Genomic DNA, 21,093 nt, shown 5'->3' on the forward strand with positions numbered 1-21,093 from the left:
TGGGGTCTTGACAAGGCAGTGCCTCTCGTGCAGCTTTACCTCGGGGTGGGGGATTGCAACATTCACATGGTCCGCCCTGTTTCGACGAATGCAATCAACCTGGCGTGCACAATCAAATAAGACCAAATAAAGTTGTCCTACAACTTTAGGCTGTGCACGCCATACGCAAGAAGAAGAAGAAGCTTTACCTCACTCTCCACAAACATTCCCCACCCACCCTAACACCCATCTCTCTCACCAGACTGTACCCACAGATACTGGTTCAAATGTAACGTGTTGCTTTCACTGCCTCTCACCCACTCTCATCTTCAGCACTTCTACCAGTTCAGTAAATTACATATTTGTACCATTGAAGTTCTTTATTGCATCAAAGATGCCTACTGTCAGTAAACGTATTTTCCTTTTGTCCTGACATATTGGGCTTCTGTGCTGGTGATGCTGGGGAAACGCTTTCTGCATACACGTCACATGCAAAGACCAGTGCTGAGTTTGTATCAGAAGCTGTCCATGTCACAGTGATACAGTGTGGAAACGGGTCCTTCAGCCCAACCTGCCCACATCGGCCAACAATGTCCCAGCTACACTAGATTCCTCCCCCCCCCCCCCCCCCCCCCCCCCCGCCCCCCCCCCCCGTTTTTTCACATCCCTCCAAACCTGTCCTATCCATGTACTCTATCCATGTACTCGTCTAGCTGTTTCTTAAACATTGTGACAGACCCGACCTCAACTACCTCCTCTGGCAGCTTATTCCACACACCCACCACCCTTTGTGTGAAAAAGTCACCCGTCGGATTCCTATTAAATCTTATCCCCCTTCATCTTAAACCTATGTCCTCTGGTCCTCTTCCCCTACTCTGGGCAAGGGACTTTGCATCTACCCGATCTATTCCTCTAATGATTTTGTAAACTTCCCTGGTCTTTGCTCTTAAACTTCCACAGCTGGAGCCCAGAGGATCAGGTGACAATTGAAACAATACTTTTTCCACATGTTCAGCCAGTGAGACACCAGAACAGGCTAGACTTTTCATTGCCACACTTAAAACCTCCTGCTTCCACAAGCTTTTTCCACTTGTTGTATAAGTAAGCTTTTATGGCAAAGAAAACAGGCATTGTAACTTGGCATTATTAGACGTTGCTGGTGTCATGATCCTTTCAGCAAATTTAGTACATAAAATTCAGCTGGCAGCTGGGAATAATTTGACTGCACCTAAAAAGCCCGATGAGGATATTTGAGACAGTATTTTTGGAGTTTTGTTAGTTAAGGAAACTGCAGATGCTTGTTTACAAAAAAAGACAGTGCTGAGTAACTCAGCGGGTCAGGCAGCATCTGTGGAGAACATGGATAGGTGACGTTTCACAGAGTGCTGGAGTAACTCAGCGGGTCAGGCAGCATCTGTGGGGAACATGGGTAGGTGCCATTTCACAGAGTGCTGGAGTAACTCAGCGGGTCAGGCAGCATCTGTGGAGAACTTGGATAGGTGATGTTTAGGGTTGGAACTCGGGGAAAGGTCAAGACACGAAACAGATGCTGCCTGACCCGCTGAGTTACTCCAGCTCTCTGTCCCTTCTTGATTATTGTAATATTGACACTGTAGGGATTGCAAGTGAAGTATGTATCTGTGGCAGTGAACTTACCTGCTTGCTGCTCTGTGCCCTGACTAGGCTACCGTGGGTCTGATCCGCAACCTGGCGCTGTGTCCAGCTAACCACGCTCCCCTGCGTGAGCAAGGGGCCATTCCCAGGCTGGTGCAGCTGCTGGTTAGAGCTCACCAGGATACCCAGCGGCGTACATCAATGGGAGGCACGCAGCAGCAGTTTGTGGTAAGCTGACCCGCCAACACCGTCACAGGCAGTCCCCACTCGCTCGCTCGCTCACTCGTGCACTCACTCACGCACTGACTGATGCACTCGATGCACACACTCATTGCACCCTCACTGCACTGCACACACTCACGGCACTGCACACACTCACTGCACTGCACACACTCACTGCACTGCACACACTCGCGGCACTGCACACACTCGCGGCACTGCACACACTCACTGCACTGCACACACTCACTGCACTGCACACACTCACTGCACTGCACGCACACACTGCACTGCACACACTCACTGCACTGCACACACTCACTGCACTGCACACACTCGCGGCACTGCACACACTCACGGCACTGCACACACTCGCGGCACTGCACACACTCACTGCACTGCACACACTCACTGCACTGCACACACTCACTGCACACTCACTGCACTCCACTTCACACACTCACTGCGCACACACTCACTGCACTGCGCACACTCACTGCACTGCGCACACTCACTGCACTGCACTCACTCACTCACTGCACTCACTCTCACTCACTGCACACACTCACTGCACTGCACACACTCACTGCACTGCACTGCACTCACTCACGCACTCACTCTCACTGCACACTCACTGACTGACCATCTCTTGCTGTGCTGTGGCAGGAGGGGGTGAGGATGGAGGAGATCGTGGAGGGCTGTACTGGAGCCCTGCACATTCTTGCCCGGGACGTACACAACAGGATTGTCATTCGAGGACTCAACACCATTCCACTCTTTGTCCAGGTAAGTGTGTTTGCTTCTCCACTCCTGTATCGTTTGACACCTCCACTGGATTGGAGGGCAGGTCCTGACACCTGGTACGGCTGAGCCATAAGCGTCACAAGGTGTCGGGTTATGGGGAGAAGGCAGGAGAAAGGGGTTAAGAGGGAGAGACAGATCAGCCATGATTGAATGACTGAGTAGACTTGATGGGCCGAATGACCTAATTCTACTCCTTATGACCTGAAGTGCTGGGTGTCCAGCACTATTATGTCCCGTGTACAGGCATTCAGATTGTTTATTGAAGACAGTTCAGTCGCCATCCAACTGTACATTAGGCACAATCATACTAAGCATAAGATAGTTGACCAGACAGAGCCTGTGCACAAGACATGAAGGTCTTATACCCATTGGACCCTGTGTACAAGTTTACATTGTGTATCAACAGTCTGCAGACAGACAGCTGTTTTGTTCCAAGTGACAGTAAGCCACTCCGGCAGTTGTACACGTGGGTGACATGCGCTTCTGTCATGACCGTGTATCTGGCCATCAATGGTTCCAACCTTCTGTAGTCAGAGGCACCGTGACTCGGGGACATGGGGGGGGTGATTGTCCCTTGTGGCCACTGAGCTGCAAATCTCTTTGTAATTGGAGTTGCACTCTATCTATGGGAAGGTGCGTGTGATTACAAGAAGGCTTCTCACCCAGTCCACCATTTACCCTCAATTCATCCCCTTGTAACCTTTGCCTTTTGTCAAGAAAGTCTGCCTTCCTCAACTAAAAGTATTTAATACTTTGCTTTGAGGCCATTATGAGGAAGGTATCGAAAGACACAGCACTCGGAGGCTGAAGGGAAGATTTTTTGTCATCGCTTCAAGTTTTAAGCACCATCTCAGTTTTAAACAGTGGGCACTTGTTGTAGATCTTACCATGGGAAAGCACCCGCTCCACATCCCCCTGTGGGCCCCCTTGGGAGAACACTTTGTCCAGGTCTCAGTGAAAAACTTGGTTCTCTTGTGGTTAGATGGTAACCAGGGTGCCGAGCAGTGGTGAATGGAGGTGGATTTGAATTTAGGAGGAAGGAGGTCCTACTGCAGTTGTACAGAGCCCTGGTGAGACCACACCTGGAGTCTTGTGTGCAATTTTGGTCTCCTAATTTGAGGAAGGAAATTATTGCTATTGAGGGAGTGCAGCGTAGGTTCACCAGGTTAATTTCCGGGATGGCGGGACTGTCATATGATGAAAGGATGGGTCGACTGCGCTTATATTTACTGGAATTTAGAATTTGGAACTAAGTTTAAAATTGAGTTTCTATCTTGTAGAAACATATAAAATTCTAAAGGGATTGGACAGGGTAGATGCAGGATAATTGTCCCGCATGTTGGGGGAGTCCAGAACCAGGGGTTACAGTTTAAGAATAAGGGTAGGCCATTTAGGACTGAGATGAGGAAATAATTCATCACCTAAAGAGTTGTGAATCTGTGGAATTCTCTGCCACAGAAGGCAGTGGAGGCCAATTCACTGGATGTTTTCAACAGAGTTAGATATAGCTCTTCGGGCTAAAGAAATCGAGGGATTATGGGGAGAAAGCAGGAACGGGCTACTGATTTTCGATGATCATATTGAATGGGCCGAATGGCCTGCTCCTGCGCCTATTTTTTAAAAAATGTTTTTGACCTGTGGAGAGATGCTTGTTGGTGTGGGGTGTTGGTGTGGGGTGTGGGGTGTTGGTGTGGGGTGTTGGTGTGGGGTGGTGGTGTGTGTGGTGTGGGGTGGTGGTGTGGGGTGGTGGTGTGGGGTGTTGGTGTGAGGTGGTGGTGTGAGGTGATGGTGTGGTGTGGTGGTGTTGGTGTGAGGTGGTGGTGTGGGGTGACGGAGGACCTGTGGTGAGATGCTTGTCGTTCCTTTCACAGCTGCTGTACTCCCCCATTGAGAACATCCAGCGGGTGGCAGCAGGCGTGCTGTGCGAGTTGGCCCAGGATAAGGAGGCAGCCGAGGCCATTGAGGCTGAGGGAGCTACTGCCCCCCTGACTGAGCTACTGCACTCCAGGAACGAGGGCGTGGGTGAGTACGGACCCCCATAACTACCTTGCCCAGACTGGGGTACACTCAAGGGATGAGGGTGCCGGTGAGTACCGACCCTCCATAGAGGTTGAACGATCTGAAGAAGGGCCTCGATTCGAAATGTCACCCATTCCTTCTCTCCAGAGATGCTGCCTGTCCCGTTGAGTTACTCCAGCACTTTGTGTCTTATCCTCAGTGTAAATCAGCTTCTGCAATTCCTTCTTACATCCTTCTATAGAGGCACATCAACAGGCATTCATTCCTACAATGCCGACAGGTGTCCTATTGTGCTAAAGACCCAGTGAATGTAACATGAATTCACCAGCCCAGATTTCAAGCTGCCCAGTATAATACTGTAGGAATAGTCTTACCTTTATAGTCCTTTAGATCAAAGCAGGAGCAAGAGTTGTCTACAAGCCCCTGACCTGCCCGGCCATGGACTCTGATTGTGGCTGATCCACGCTGCCATCAACTCCCCTCTGTGCCAGCTCCCATAACTGTTCCACATTTCCCATCAACTGGCCACCACCACCCTTGGGTGCTGGGAATTCCAGAGATGTCCCACCTGAGAAGACCTTACTACGCTCCTTGGTTTTAAATAAAGCCCCTTATTTCCACTCTGGCACCTTAATGGATATTATGCTAAGTGGTCTGTAATCTGCACTACCCCCCACTTCAGTTGTGAAATGTTTCAACCAATGGGTCCCCATTGCCCCGATCCCTGGATGTTTAATTTGGTTCCTGAGATGGGGGTTTGTGGTAGAGGGGTTAACCAGAGGGAATTGTGTTGAGGGATTAACCAGATTTACTGGCAGTTCAAGATGTGCCGATTGGGGGGGTGGGGGGGGGGGTGTTTCTCTTGCGGTGTCCGTGTCGGCTGCCAGGGGTTGGTGATGTTTGGGTTCTCCGCCCAGGGCAGGTGGAGACTGTTGCTGGGTCAATGAAGGCACATCCACTGATGATATAAGAGAAGCAAGCAAGGGATCTGAATGTGTAGTGATCTAGTGCATTCACTGTCTATTATATGTTTGCAAGGATGGTGTTAAATGTGGTGAATATTGTGACCCTCCTGCTCTCCCTGCAGCGACCTATGCGGCAGCAGTCCTGTTCCGTATGTCTGAAGACAAGCCCCAGGACTACAAGAAGCGTCTCTCTGTTGAGCTGACCAGCTCACTCTTCAGGACTGAGCCCATGACATGGAACGAGGTGAGGCTACAGGTTGGGCAGGCGCTCGCTGTTCCCAGTCCTGCTTCATGCTGGTGTTTGCCAACGATTTCTGAATCGGCAAAAACTGATGTTCTCTCCTACTGTGTTTAAACAGACCGGCGATCTTGGGATTGACATGGGAAGCCAGGGAGAGCCCCTTGGATATCGCCCCGATGGTAGGTCTGCCTCCCCCCGCACGGTGTTACGCTTACGGTAAATCCGCCTCATCCCACCATCCACGTGCGGTATATCCCAGACTCCACCACCTGCCGTATTGCCCCCGCCCGCGTCTGCAATATCTCCCCGATGGTAGGTCTGCCTCAACCCAGCAGCTGCGGTGTCTTTCCAGCAAGAGTAACTAGAAATAGTGATGATTCAGAAATACAGCACGGCAACAGGCCCTTCGGCCCACCGAATCCACGCCGACCATCGATCACTTGTCACACTAGTTCTATGTTATCCCCCATTCTATCCACTCCCTACACACTACAATTTACAAGCAAATTAACGTACAAACCCGCACATCTTTGAGATGTGGGTGAAAACTGGAGCACCCGGAGGAGACCCACTTGGTTACAGGGAGAATGCAAACTCCACACAGGCAGCATCCGGCTTCAGGATCAAACCCAGGTCTGTGGCGCTGAGTGGCAGCATCTCGTCAACTAAACAAACTTGTCCCTCGGTGACGATAATAATGACTTCACCAGCCGCTCCACTGCGATAGAATTATTCAACAAATTGCTGTGTTTTGCGTTACGTTGGTATGAAGTCGCTGACTATCACGTTGAGTCGGTTTCCTTTTAGAACATTGAACAGCACAGGGACAACCCACAATGTCTGCCAAGATCAACTCTGCCAGCACGTGATCCGTATCCCTCCATTCCCTGCATATCCATGTGCCTGTCTGAAAGTCTCTTAACCACCACTGTCGTATCTGCCTCCACCACCACCCCTGGCAGCGCGTTCCAGGCACCCACCACCTTCTGTGTAAAAAAAAAAACATTTGTCCCTGAGCAACTTCTTTAACTTTGCCCCTCTCACCTTAAAACTACGTCCTCAGGTGTATTATGTTTCCATCCTGCGGAAAAAGGCTCCGACTGGCCATCCGATCTATGCATCTCATCATTTTATAAACTTCTCCCCTCAACCTCTGGCGTTCCAGAGAAAACAATCCAAAATCCATCCCCCTAATCCTGGTGTCATTCTGATACAACAAGCTGTGTGGTTCTCATTTTGTCCACAATGGCCCCTCTACCATTTCACTCTGCAATGCCCAGAGAACACTTGGATTCCTATTTATCTTGGTAGTTCTCTTATTTTCTTTGCCTCTTATTTCAGTTGTCCCTTCTGATTTAATACTCAGCGGTTCACAACCTTTGTCACAGGGCCTTGCTTTGTTGCATCGTTCTTCACAGAGTGCTCTGGATTTGTCTGTCCATTGTGAGAAGGTGCCTCAACCAAAGGCAGCCCTTGTCCTGCTGCAACTTGCTACCAGTCTTTGCTTCCAATTGAGCAGCTGGTCCAATGCCGACCCGTGGAAGCTGGCCTTCCTACAACTCATTACTCTCGTTCCATCTTCTGTTTCTACAGCCAGTCTAAACCCTCGGTTAAGATCTTCCCATCTGAGGTTTGGAGCAATTGAAAGATTGACCATATTTCTCGGTGCTTGAAGATGAGCTGGCAGTGTGAAATCCTCTGCACCCAGCATAAGCTTTTCAACTTCTCTACACTTCTCCCTGCATCTATGCTGCCCTCGCATGTTTGTGGGTGACCTGTATAATACACAACACTTTTATATCCTTCTACTGTTGGATTCTATCTCTGATCTCTCCAGCACTGTAAGATGCCTGTTGATCAACACTGAGCCTCCTTCCCGAGCTTCATTAGTATGGTGTTGACAATATTTATTTATCAATGCAGCTACTTTTAAAAGAAGGAAAGGCTCTCCAGCTGAGAACAAGGGAGTAACTGTAGAATGGACAATGTAGTCTTGGTCGACTTTGTTTTTTTAACTTGCTGAGGGAGGTTGGGAGGGAATGGACTGTTTTCCACATGTCTCATTTGTTCTCTCTGCCACCTCTCCCTGCCCACCACCTCCCCCTCTATCCCTGCCCACCACCTCCTCCTCTATCTCTGCCCCCCTCCTCCTCTGCCCCCCTCCTCCTCTATCTCTGCCTCCCTCCCGTCTACCTCTGCCCCCCTCCCATTTGTCTCCCGCCGTAGACCCGAGTTTCCGCTCCTACCACCCGGGTGGGTATGGGCAAGACCCGATGGGCTTGGACCCGATGATGGAGCATGAGATGGGAGGCCACCACCCTGGGGCCGAGTACCCAGTGGACGGGCTGCCTGACCTGGGACATGCCCAGGACCTGATGGATGGTTTGCCTCCAGGCGACAGCAATCAGCTGGCCTGGTTCGACACAGACTTGTAAATATAACCTGCATCATAGGTATGGCAACTGTTGAGTGGTGGGGGAGATGGCATCAGTGTTACCCTGTGGGGTTGCAACTTTTAACTCCTTTTCAATCTTGTGTTGACTTTTTCTGTTGTGGTGACATCATTCTTTCTTTCTTTCTTCCTGCAGTCGTACTGTGTGAATGAAGTTGCATTGTGGTTGGCCTGTAGAGTTGCTGAGGGTTCGGGGTGGGCTGGTATCTCAAAGTGCCTGACACTAACAAAACGCTCGCTTTCCTGTGGGAACAGTCAAAGTCAAATAGTTGCTCTGATCCTTCTGGTCGACGATATGAAAGCGGATGGATTGGGAAATGGCTGCCTACTTTCAAAGAACGCTAAGACCGACAAGAGACGGAACGTTACAAACTCTAGCCTTGCCTGTTGATTTTTTAATTATTTTTTTAAATCTCTGTACTTGTACTGATGTGGCTTGCTTTGAAGTAGAGTAGACCAGTCAATGATATTTTTTAACATAGTCTGTAGTTTTAAGTTATAGTGGCAATGCTATAGCTGTTCCTTAATTTTTAAACTCTGAAGTAATTGTGTAGAGCACTAACTCATTCATAATAGATTTAATTGTACTCTGAAGTGTAACACTGTGTAGCTTTTTGTATAAAAATGTGAAACTAGATAAGTCCACTTTCACTAGGCTGCCAAGCGAGCAGGTGGGACGACGTGTTTGGTCAATATTGCTTCTTGCTGGGGGGCTTCAGGACACGGTTGTAATAGTTTAACGAAAGGCCACTCGCCAGCCACCCCTTGTCCTCCAAGTTATTGTATCCTGCAACACAGACGCTTCATGGAAATAATGCGATTGTAGAAGCAGAATTAAACTGGACTGACCATTTTTGTGTGAGTGGCTTCATTACTAGAGCACCAATATTAAGTTTGTATGCAGTTTAAGGAATTTTGTCTCTTACATAATTTTATGTATAAGTTGATTAAATAAAAATGTTTGGAATTTGCTATCGTGTTTCGGGTGTTTATTTGTGGAATATTTTTCATCCTGTTGAAAGCTGCTTGGGAAAATGTTCTCAAATCTCTGGTCCTGTTGCTAACCTTGGTCCTGATGCAGGGTCTGGATCGACCCTTCCCCTCCAGGGTGCCGCCTGAGCTCCACACTTGCTTCTAGTGCTGTCTTGCTGGCAACAGAGTGGTTCTGGGGGAGCCAGATATCCATGGCAGTGGCAGCCACAGTGAGGAGCTTACTAAATGCTGAGCACTCACAACCCCAGCAGGGATAAATGATTCCAGGAGCCTGGAGGGAGGAAGCTGGAACGTTGCCCGCAGTCGACATGCACGAGAAATCGAGGAATGTGAAACCTATTTCTGTAAATAAATGTCAGTGGCTTCATTTGATCCCTTGCATAAGACACAGGAACAGAATTAGTCATACAGCATGGAAACAGGCCCTTTGGCCCACCTTGATCAACATGGCCCATCAACACATCCCACCCACCTATGTTTGGCCCATATCCTTCTAAACCCGTCCTATCCATGTACCTGTCCAAATGTTTCTTAAACGTTATGATGGTCCCTGCCTTAACTACCTCTTCTGGCAACTCGTTCCATGCTCGCCATCCTTTGTGTACAAAAAGTTACCCTTCAGGTTCCTATTACTTCAGTCGTCTGTTTTTTTTATTTTTGTCTTGTTAAATGTATGTCTTGAGTTAGTTTTTATTATTTTTTTAGCTGTGTATATGTGGGGGGGGGGGGGCTGTGGGGGAAACCAATTTAAATCTCTTCCCTGTGGGGTACCCGACTATTCCCTGTTGGGTCTCGGATGTCGTTGGGCCTAACATCGTGGAGCCGGCGGCGACCTCTGGCCGGGACTAACCTGGGGGCTCCAGTTGCAGAGTCTGCAGAACTGACATCACGGAGCTGGCCAACTTCGGAGCGGGAAGAGCTGTGGTGGCGTGCGGCTGCGACCCGACTTTTGGAGTTCGGAGGCACCGGCCGCAGACCCGGTGGACGGGAACGTCGGGAGCTCGCAGGTCCCTGGTGGGAGACCACTTTTCCGAGCTCCGAAACGGCGACTTCTCCCGCTGGAATCGCGGGTTAAAGGACATGGAGCCGGAGCCTCACATCGCCCGGCGTGGCTTAAACGGCCTCAGGACTTACCATCGCCCGCCGGGGGCTTTAACATCGGAGCCCCAGTTTGCCTCGACACTGCAGTTGGACTGCTGGACCACGGGAGAAGGAACAAAGGGAAGAGATAAAGACTTTGCCTTCCATCACAGTGAGGAGATGTTGGAGACTCACTGTGATGGATGTTTATGTAAACTGTGTTAAGTGTGGGTCTGGAATGTTTTGTAATGTAAAAAACTGTAGAAATGATATTTCGTTCAAACCTAGGTTTGAATGACAATAAATTGCATTCTATTCTATTAAATCTTTCCCCCTTCGCCTTAAACCCATGCCCTCTGGTTCTACTGTCATTCAATGGTCGATCATCTATTTTTCCCCCTCAATCCTGTAGCCTTTGCCCTTTTTAAGACCTATCTCTGCTCTATAAAATATTCCACAGATTCACCACCCTCGCGAGGCCTGACCTCCCCACCATCGCAGGTATCTTACAGGAGTCGCTGCCTCAAAAAGGCAGCCAGCATCATCAGAGGCCCCCACCACCCTGGCCACGCTCATTTCACTCCTGCCATCAGGACGCATGTACACTTTATATGCTCCTTCCCTGGCATACACAACTACAGCACAGAAACAGGCCCTTTAGCCCAACCCAACCACGATGCTCCTGCATTAATCCCACCCACACGTGTTTTGTCCATATCCTATCTACCTGTCCAAGTGTCTTACCTGAATGCTGCCTGGGTTAGAGGATTTCAGCTACAGGGAGAGGCTGGATAGATTTGGACTGTTTTCTCTGGCAAGTTGGCGTTTGAGGGAAGACTTGATAGAAGTCTATAAAACTATGAGGCATAGATGGGATAGACAATCTGAGCCTTTCCCCTCGGGGTAAAAATGTCCAACTCTACAGGGCATAACTTTAAGGTGAGATTGTCACAGTGGAAAGGAGATGTGTGGGGCGTGTTTTTTACACAGGATGGTTGGTGCCTGGTGGTGGGGGAGGCTTTTAGACGGGCACACGGAGTGAGTGATATGGATCATGTACAGGTTGTTCTTGGTATCATGATCAACACAGACATTGTGGGCTCCACTGGTCTATGTTATAAATACGCTGTGTGGGTTGGAGCTGCCAGCCCTCTCTCGTTGATGACATGTTGCTGGGATGACAGTTTAACGTCAGTCAGAGGCACTCTCAACCCAAACCCACAGCTGACAAAATATTGCAATCAATGGGTTAAATACCTGTGTACTCCCTGCCAGAGTTACTCATTCTCAGCAGGTCAAAGCATTTCATTGAACACTCATCGGCAGGTCAAAGTGTCAAACAAGAGGAAAAGATTGCTCAGTGGAAGTGTTCTTCCCATGGCCATTTAATCAGATACTGATGAGAGCACATACAATGATGGTTGCCGAGACACTCAAGAAGCAAGGCAGCTTCCAGGGTTTGCATTGCTACTGACATTGGGCGTAGCCATGACAAATTGCATCTTGTGACTGAAAGTTGGCTCCAGTTGCCTCGTGGGTACATCTTGCGTCCAAGATGATGACCTTGCAAATGGCAATATCTTTACAACTATTTTTGATAAACTTCCTTTCCATCCTTTCCCAGGATGTTGCCAGGTCTAGAGGGTGTGAGCTGCAGGGAGAGGTTGAGCAGACTGGGGACTCGGGGGATTTCTTGGAGCGCAGGAGGATGAGGAGAGATCTTATAGAGGTGTACAAAATCATGAGTGGAATAGATTGGGTAAATATGCAGAATCATTTACTCAGGGTAAGGGAAGTGAGAGGCCATTAAGGTGAGCTGGGCCGAAGGGCCTGTTTCTGTGCTGTCGGACTCTCGGGTGACTCCTGCACGGTCTGGCTTGCTTGAAGAGAACGCTGGTGTTTTAGTGCTTCTCGTGTGGCCTGGACAAAGCCAGTTGATGCCCACTGCGATGGATGGATCGCCTCTACCTCCACCGTACTCTTGTCAACAGCACGGATCCCGGTCGCACAGTGAGTGAGTTCCGGCCTCGATGGTGAGCAGCAGTGTGAAGCTCAGCTCACAGACCAATGATTCTCAGGATCTCTGCTGCCAGCCAAGCGATGCCAATGTCAGTGTGAGAACTGGGGTGAAAACAGAGAACACCTCAATCAGCATCACACAGGTAAGGTAGAGTCACAACCTTTCCCCCACTAGTACAAATGTCAACGACTAAGGGGATCCTTTTAAGGTGAGAGGGGAAAAGTTTAAAGGAGATGTGCGGGCAAGCTATTTTTCACAGAGGGTGGAGGGTGCCTGGAACTCGCTGCCAGGGGTGGGGGTGGAGGCAGATATGATAGTGGTGTTTAAGAGACCTTTGGCAAGGCACGTGGATATGGAGGGATATGGATCGCGTGTAGGCAGTTAAAGCTGCTCTTGGCATCATGTTCAGCACAGACATTGTGGGCTGAAGGGCCTGTTCCTGTGCTATACTGTTCTTCATAAGTTCATGTCATACAAGCAGAATTAGGCCATTCGGCCCATCAAGTCTACTACGCCATTCAGTCATGGCTGATCTATCTCTCCCTCCTAACCCCATTCTCCTGCCTTTTCCCCATAACCCCTGACACCCGCAAAAATCAAGAATCTATCTACCTTAAAAATATTCGCCACAGACAGCCATCTGTGGCAAAAAACTCCAGATTCACCACCCTGTGACTAAAGAAATTCCTCCTCATCTCCTTCCTTAAGGAACATCCTTTGATTCTGAGGCTGTGCCCTCTGGTCTTCGACTCTCCCACTAGTGGAAACATCCTCTCTAATACATCCACTCTATCCAGGCCTTTCACTATTCGGCAAGTTTCAATGAGTGGGGGAACTCATTGAAACTTGAGTTTAGAAGATTGAGGGGGGACTCAATCTTCTAAACTCCAGCGAGTACAGGCCCAGTGCCGACAAACGCTCATCATATGTTAACCCACTCATTCCTGGGATCGTTCTTGTAAACCTCCTCTGGTCCCTCTCCAGAGCCGGCACATCCTTAGATTCGGGGCCCAAAACTGCTCATAATACTTCAAGTGTGACCTGCCAAACGTCCTCACAAACTTCTACAGATGCACCATCGAGTGCCTGCTGACGGGCTGCATCACAGTCTGGTACGGGAACTGTTCTGCCCACAGCAGCAAATCACTAGAGAGTGGTGAAGACGGCACAGCACAACACTGGCAACTCTCTCCTGGCTATTCAGGACATTTTCCACCAGCGGGCAGTGCCTGTGGAAGGCACAAAGCATCATCAAGGACCACAGCCACCCAGCACGCAGACTGTTCTCCTTGTTACCGTCAGGCAGACGATACAGGAGCATGGCTGCACGTAACACCAGACTTGAGAACAGTTTTTATCATCAGGCCATCAGGCTTCTGAATTAATAAACACATCATATATGTTGATTATCTTATTTATTATTGTCTTTTACCTACCAGTCACTTTTATCTTATTTTTATCCATGTAATATCATTGCTGAGGTGACCCGTTGTCTTGTCAAACACATTTCCTTGTACCGTTGACCTTGCGTTAATCTACATATGACAAATAAAACTGAACTGACCAGCGCCTTATAGAGCCTCAGGATTACATCCCTGGTGTATGATAGAATCAAAACACTTTGCAGACGTTAAAGAGGAAAGTTGATGAAGTGAGTTTCTGGGGCAACTCTTTTCCTCATCAGGTTCCCTGCCTTGACTCTGTCACACCAGAGGGGGGGGGGGGGGGGGGGGAGGGGGGGGGGGGAGACCAGAGGCAAGGCCCCAGTCTAAATGATCCAGAAGCAGCCATTTGGCAGTGGAAGTGGGGAATGTGGTGAGTGGGGGTGAGGAGAGTTGCTTCCAGTGCTGGGCCTGACAGACAAGACTTGTGGTGAGGAGAGGTACAATGCTTCATTCATAACCATGCTCCACATCTCGTGCTGTTGCAGTTCCATGAATTATTTTACTGTATTTCCGTTCATCAGCTATTCATCAAGTTCATGAACTTTTCTTTCAGAAATATATAAAACTATAAAATATAAAAGATGAGAGGCAGAGACAGGGTAGACAATCGGAAAGTTTCAAAGTCTAGCGGGCAGAGCAATGTGGGGAATATCTGCCTCCACCACCACCCCTGGCAGCACCTTCCTTGCACCCATCACCCTGCCCCGCACATCTTTAAACTCTTGCTTTTCACCTTCGAGCTATGTCTTCAGCTTTAGCTATGTCCGTAAAGGTTCTGTTTATGAGGGGTGATCTTATAGAGAGGAATAGGTCAGCTAGATGCACAGTCTCTTGCCCAGAGGAGGTAAATCAAGGAGCTACCACAGCCCAGCCCATGACTGCACAGCAGCCTATTGCCCTCCCCACACCACCCACAGCTCCAGACTGACTCGACCATACTGACTCGACCACCACCACAGCCGTGCCCACACCTGTACACAACTGTAAATGGCCGTCCACACCACACCACCCCACAGCCCCCAACTGGCTGTGGGCTTTGAAATTGGATGCTGCTGATGTGTAGCAAGTAGTTTAGCCCGAGGGTTCACACCTGGCAGTGCGGCTCAGGCTTTGAAGGGCTTCAATGAGAGCGTCTCCCTCTCTCCACAGACTTCCTCCCCGCCTCTCGCTCTCGCTCACCTGGTGAAAGAGACAGAAAAACAAGGTGACGGGCGGCCCGTTCCACAACAACTTCACTGCTGCATTCCACAGGGGGGGGGGGGGGGGGGGGGCAAGGCTGCAGGCTCCGTGCAAACAAAGCAACAGGAAAACACAGGTGATGGTACAGCACAGAAACAGGCCCTTCGGCCCACCATGGCCGTGCTGACTGTTTCCCCATCTACAGTGGTGTCCATATTTGGTATTGGTACTAGTTTATAATAGTGAAAAGCTTTGTCTGTCTGCTTTCCAGTCCAGTCATACTGTACATGAGTACAAGCCACACACATGTACAACAGGTCGGGCAAAGGGAAAATATCAGAGTGCAGAATACAGTGTTACGTAGAGTGATACAGTGTAGAAACAGGCCCTTCGGCCCCACCCGTCCATACCCACTAACATGTCCCATCGACACCAGTCTCACCTGCTTGCGTGTGGCCCATATCCCTCTAAACCTGCCCTATCCATGTCCCTGTCCCTGTTTAAATGTTTTTCAAATGTTGCAATAGTCCCTGCCTCAACTACCTTGTGTTGCAGCTTGTTCCATACACCCACTGCCCAATGTACTCAATTTCCTATTACATTTTCCCTATGTCTACATCTTAAACCTATGTCCTCGGGTTCTTGACACCCCAGGCAAGAGATTCTGTGCATATTTTATGACCTATTCGTCTCATGGTTTTGTACACCTCTATGAGATCACCCCACATACTCATACACTCAAAGAAATTAGGTCCCAGCCTGAACCTCTCCCTATAGCTCAGTCCCTTGAATCCTGGCAACATCCTTGTTAATCTTCTCTACACCCTTTCCAGCTTAAAAACATCTTACCTACAACAGGATGACCTAAACTGAACACAATACTCTGCATGTGGCCTCACCAGAGTCACAGAAACAGGCCCTTCGGCCCAACTCATCCATGCTGCCCAAGATGCCCCATCTACACCAGTCCCACCTGCCCACTTTTGGCCCATATTCCTCTAAACCAGTCCTATCCACGTACCTGCCCAAATGTCTTTTAAATGTTGTGATAGTCCCTGCCTCAACTACCTCCTCTGGCAGCTCGTTCCATACACCCACTGCCCTCTGTGTGAAAGATACCCCTCAGGTTCCTATTAAATCTTTCCCCTCTCACCTTAAACCTGTGTCCTCTGGTTGTTGATTCCCCTAGCCCTAGAGAAGAGGGGTGCTGTAGGATAAACAGTGGTGGAAGGAGGCTGAAGGTGTGGTGGAGACAGCAAGTATTAGATGCACCTCGCCCCACATATCCATCCACACATCAGTGAGGCTAGACTCATCACCCGTATTCAGTCTAGGTTCATTATTGAAAGAGAGTGCGTAATACTTTCAGCACAGCCTCTTGTGGACAGGGTGAGGGAAAGACACGGAGATTAGGGAATCTTGGATGACCAAGGGTGCTTCAACTTGAACAGGAAAGGAAATGGAAGCTGGTGACAGGAGTGGGTCAGGGATTAGTGAGTCCCGTGAGGAATATCGTGCATATGGACACTTGGGACAGAAGGTGGGGCTGACAAGGCCGGGAGATATCCTTGGCAATTAAGATAAAGAGGAATTGTTTTCTCTGGAACGCCGGAGGTTGAGTGGCGATCTGACAGAATAAAAATGATTGAAGGCATAGATTGGGCAGACAGTCAGAACCTTTTACCCAGGGTGGAAGTGACTACTAGACGTGAGAGTTTCAAAGTTTAAAGGAGATGTGTGGGGCATGTTTTCACTTTATTATAGACAATAGGTGCAGGAGTAGGCCATTCGGCCCTTCAGTTTATTATCCAGACCTTTCACTATTCCATAAGTTACAATGAGGTCGCCCCTCATTCTTTTAAACTCCAGCGAGTACAGGCCCAGTGCCCTCATCATATGTTCACCCCTGGACCATTCTTGTCAACCTCCTCTGGACCCTCTCCAACGCCAGCATATCCTTCCTCAGATATGGGGCTTAAAACTATTCATAATACTCCAAATGCGGTCTGACCAGTGCCTTATAAAGCCTCAGCATAACATCCCTGTTTTTATATTCTAGTCCTCTCAAAATAGATGCCGGCATTGCATTTGCCTTCCTTGGCTTGGGTTGCGCAGCGGGTAGAGCTGCTGCCTCTCAGCGCCGGAGACCCGGGTTCGATCCTGACTACGGGTGCTGTCTATACGGAGTTTGTACGTTCTCCTCGGGACCTGCGTGGGTTTAATCCGGGTGCTCCGGTTTCCTCCCACACTCCAAAGACGTGCAGGTTTGTAGGTTAATTGGCTTGGTCCCATTGTAAATTGTCCTGAGTGTGTGTAAGATATTGTTAATGTGTGGAGATTGCCGTTGGTGCAGACCCGGTGGGCTGAAGAGCCTATATCTCTGAACTACTCCTGATTGAAGCTGCAAATGAATCTGAGGGATGGTGAAGTGATGTCCTGTGAAGGTTTCAGCACCATGACTAGATCCTGCTCGGCATCCCATGCAAGGTGAGATTGACAGCACCATATTCCTGAAGGCTTGTACATATGCTTGATCTAATGGCCGCATTCTGGCTCCAGACAGCTTTCTACAGCACCATGAAAGGCCGCCAGCTGTCCGCAGCGTAATGCTGGCTCTGGCTGCCAGTGCTTCAACTAATCTGGGACGGCTACAACCTGCAGGGAGAGAGGCTGCACTAAATATCCAGACTTCAGGAGCAGCAGTTGTTCGATGTTGATCTCACCCCCCACATGTATCTACAGCTGACCCCCCCCCACCCCCCACCCCGCTGGAAAACACAAGCTATTCATCGTCCACTGGCCACTTGTCACAGTCATACAGCATGGATACAGGCCCCATGCTGACCAGGATGCCCCATCTACACTAGTCCCACCTGCCTGCAATGTTCAGCTAGCCGTTTAGCAGACATATCGTATTATCCTAATATCATCTGTGTGGGAGAGGGATGCAGTTTCTCCTCTGGGTCAGAGCGGGCTGGGTGTACGGAACAAGCTGCCAGAGAAGGTAGTTGAGGCATGGGCTATATACAATGTTTAAAGGACAATTGGACAGGTACATGGATAGGAAAGGTTCATAGGGATGTTGGGCCAAAAATGGGCAAATGGGGCTAGCTTAGAAGGGGGGTATTGGTGAGAATGGATGATTAGGGTCGAAGGGCCTATTTCTGTGTCATAGAATGATACAGCGTGTAAACAGGCCCTTCAGCCTAACTTGCCCACACCTAACCTGTCCCAGCTACACTAGCCCCACCTGCCTGCGCTTGGTCCATATCCCTCTAAACCTGTTCCATCACGTACCTGTCTAATTGTTTAAACGTTGTGATGGTCCCTTCCTCAACGACCTCCATCCCTCCCCCTTCCCAGTTCTCCAACCAGGTCTTTCTGTCTCCCACGAATTATCTGTTTGCTTTGTTCTTACCTTCTCCTAGCGACCAATGATCAACTGTATTCCACATGTTCCTTCATCTCCATTCCCTTTGCCCCATTTTCACAATCCACTTCCTTATCTATGCTGACATCAGTCTGTAGAAGGGTCTTGTCCGAAACATCACCCATTCCTTCTCTACAGAGACGCTGCCTGTCCCGCTGAGTTACTCCAGCATTTTGTGTTTATCTTTGGTTTAAACCAGCATCTGCAGTTCCTTCCTGCACATACCTCCTCTGGCAGCTTGTTCCATACACCCACCACCCTTTGTGTGAAAATGTTACCCCTCAGGTTCTTATTAAATCTCTCCCCTCACCTTAAACCTCGATTCCCCTACTCTGGGCAAGAGACTCTGTGCGTCTACACGATCTATTCCCCTCATGATTTTGTACACCTCTATAAAATCACCCCTCATCCCCCTGCGCTCCAGGGAATAGAGACCCAGCCTGCTCAACCTCCCCTGTAGCTCCAGCCCGCGACTCCTGGCAACATCCTCGTAAACCTTCTCTGTACACTTTCCAGCATGACAGCTTTTGTGCTGCGTGACTCTTGACTCCATGACTTGCACGACATGTCTAGATGCAGAGTTGTGTTCAATTGTAAGTTTCACAGAATACTCATTGAGCTGTATTTGGAAGTCTGAAAGACACTTGAGGGTGGTTTGGGATTTGAAGCCTTTCAAATGTCTTGTGATACTTTACATTTCCTTGCCACACAGTGGGCGAGGCTGATTCACAAAATGCCAGCAGCGTTCACGGTCAGCATGTCATAAGGAAAGCTAACAGAATGCCAATATTTATTACTGGGGAACAATGCTGAAGGAGGGAGAGATCGTTTTAGTTGTACGGGGCATTGATGGGTCTGAAGAAGTGTCCCGCCCCGACATGTCACCCATCCTTCTTCTCCATAGAAGCTGCCTGACCCGCTGAGTTACTCCAGCACTCTGTGAAACGTCACCTATCCATGTTCTCCAGGGATGCCGCCTGACCCGCTGAGTTACTCCAGCACTCTGTGTCTACTTGCACAGACCCAACACACTACAAAGACTTCGATCAATGAAGTATTTTTAAAGCAGTTATACCTATCACCTCAGTCCTAGTTATACCTTAGTCTGAAGAAGGGTCTTGACCCGAAACGTCACCCATTCCTTCTCTCCATAGATGCCGCCTGACCCGCTGAGTTACTCCAGCATTTTGTGTCTATCTTCTATACCTATCACCTGACTGCTTAGCCCGCAACAAAAGCTTTCCACTGTACCTCAGTACACGTGACCATCAACCAATAACTGTTTGGGCGGGAGGGTGGCGCAGTAGTAGGGTCTTGTGGAAAATAGCATTGCAGAGGCTGGAATCTGAAATGGCACGGTGGTGCAGCGGCAGAGTTGCTGCCTCACAGCTCCAGAGACCCGGGCTCCACCCTGACTACAGGTGCTGTCTGTGCGGAGTTTGCACGTTCTCCATTGTTTCAATAGACAATAGACAATAGGTGCAGGAGTAGGCCATTCGGTCCTTCGAGCCAGCACCACCATTCAATATGATCATGGCTGATCATCTCCAATCAGTACCCCGTTCCTGCCTTCTCCCCATATCCCCTGACTGCTATTTTTAAGAGCCCTATCTAGCTCTCTCTCGAAAGCATCCAGAGAACCGGCCTCCACCGCCCTCTGAGGCAGAGAATTCCACACTCACCACTCTCTGTGAGAAAAAGTGTTTCCTCGTCTCCGTTCTAAATGGCTTATTCCTTATTCTTAAACTGTGGCCCCTGGTTCTGGACTCCCCCAACATCGGGAACATGTTTCCTGCCTCTAGTGGGTCCAAACCTTTAATAATCTTAACGAGGGCTTGTTAACATGCATATTTAAAAGAAATATGAGAAAAACCACAAATTTTCCGAATAGTAATGTCCAATCAATGCACGTTTGACATTGAGGTCGGACGCAAATTGACCCATCCCGCGCTTTGTTTTATGGTCGCTAGGCAGCGAGGACTCTGGGATCATGGCTGCCTCCTAATTACATCAAAACAATAGCAAGGTTTCCCAGGAATAAAGGTAATGCTGACCTTGCTGATCATTTTGTTTTTCAATTGATTTGTCTTTATAAAGTTATGATGTGAACTGTTAAATAAAACTGATAAATAACAAATGTAGAGCTAGGGTTAGGATTAGGATTAGGGTCAGTCAGTCGGTCATTTGGTCCGTCTGTCGGTCGGGCTTGTCAGTAGGCCGATGGATGCCGTGGTGGATCGGTTGGGCTGTCTGTCGGGCCTCCGGTGGGTGCTGCACGTGGTCGCTCGGGCTGTCGGCCGGCCGGCGTTGCAGAGAGCGAGTGGGCGGACTGACGGGCCGGTACTATGGGGGTGCTGAAGGCAGCCCGGGCGGCAAGCAGGGCAGTTCTGCTCCCCACCATCATCACCACCATGATCCAGAAGGGCATGCTGGCCGAGATGGACGCGCTGCGGGGCCACACTTAAGGAGCCCGCAGCCGGTCCCAAAGTTGCTCCAGCTCCAGCCGTGGGCACCTCTGGAAGGGGGCCGAGTTAGGGTTAGGGTTAGGCATATTCCTGTCAGTGGAAGATGCCTTAGCCTTCCCCCAGCCTGGCATCATGTTTGGCTCAGACTTTAAAAGACATTTAGACGTTTAAAGTTTTATTAGCTTTAA

The 21,093-nt window shown here is 49.3% G+C and overlaps 2 protein-coding genes across 4 annotated transcripts in view; one reads left to right on the plus strand and one right to left on the minus strand.

Annotated features, from left to right (window-relative positions):
* Positions 1–9,265, plus strand: part of ctnnb1 (catenin (cadherin-associated protein), beta 1) — a 43,982-nt gene extending 34,717 nt beyond the window's left edge. For both annotated transcript variants that reach the window (XM_055653257.1, XM_055653249.1), the window contains 7 exons: positions 1,663–1,821; positions 2,479–2,598; positions 4,488–4,638; positions 5,723–5,844; positions 5,960–6,020; positions 8,068–8,294; positions 8,430–9,265. In XM_055653257.1, the coding sequence (XP_055509232.1) occupies positions 1,663–1,821; positions 2,479–2,598; positions 4,488–4,638; positions 5,723–5,844; positions 5,960–6,020; positions 8,068–8,276 (822 nt within the window). In that variant the 3' untranslated portion in view covers positions 8,277–8,294; positions 8,430–9,265. The remainder of the gene's footprint in view (positions 1–1,662; positions 1,822–2,478; positions 2,599–4,487; positions 4,639–5,722; positions 5,845–5,959; positions 6,021–8,067; positions 8,295–8,429) is intronic.
* A 2,916-nt stretch (positions 9,266–12,181) lies between these two features.
* ulk4 (unc-51 like kinase 4) overlaps positions 12,182–21,093 on the minus strand; it is a 315,218-nt gene continuing 306,306 nt past the window's right edge. The window contains exons 36-37 of one of the 2 annotated variants that reach the window (XM_055653269.1): positions 14,922–15,010; positions 12,182–12,487 (exon numbers count right to left, since the gene is read on the minus strand). In XM_055653269.1, coding sequence (XP_055509244.1) covers positions 12,424–12,487; positions 14,922–15,010 — 153 coding nt within the window. In that variant the 3' untranslated portion in view covers positions 12,182–12,423. The remainder of the gene's footprint in view (positions 12,488–14,921; positions 15,011–21,093) is intronic. The other variant, XM_055653277.1, reaches the window with a different exon arrangement.

This window comes from Leucoraja erinacea, chromosome 2, assembly GCF_028641065.1.
Source record: "Leucoraja erinacea ecotype New England chromosome 2, Leri_hhj_1, whole genome shotgun sequence".
In the NCBI taxonomy this organism is placed as follows: domain Eukaryota; kingdom Metazoa; phylum Chordata; class Chondrichthyes; order Rajiformes; family Rajidae; genus Leucoraja; species Leucoraja erinaceus.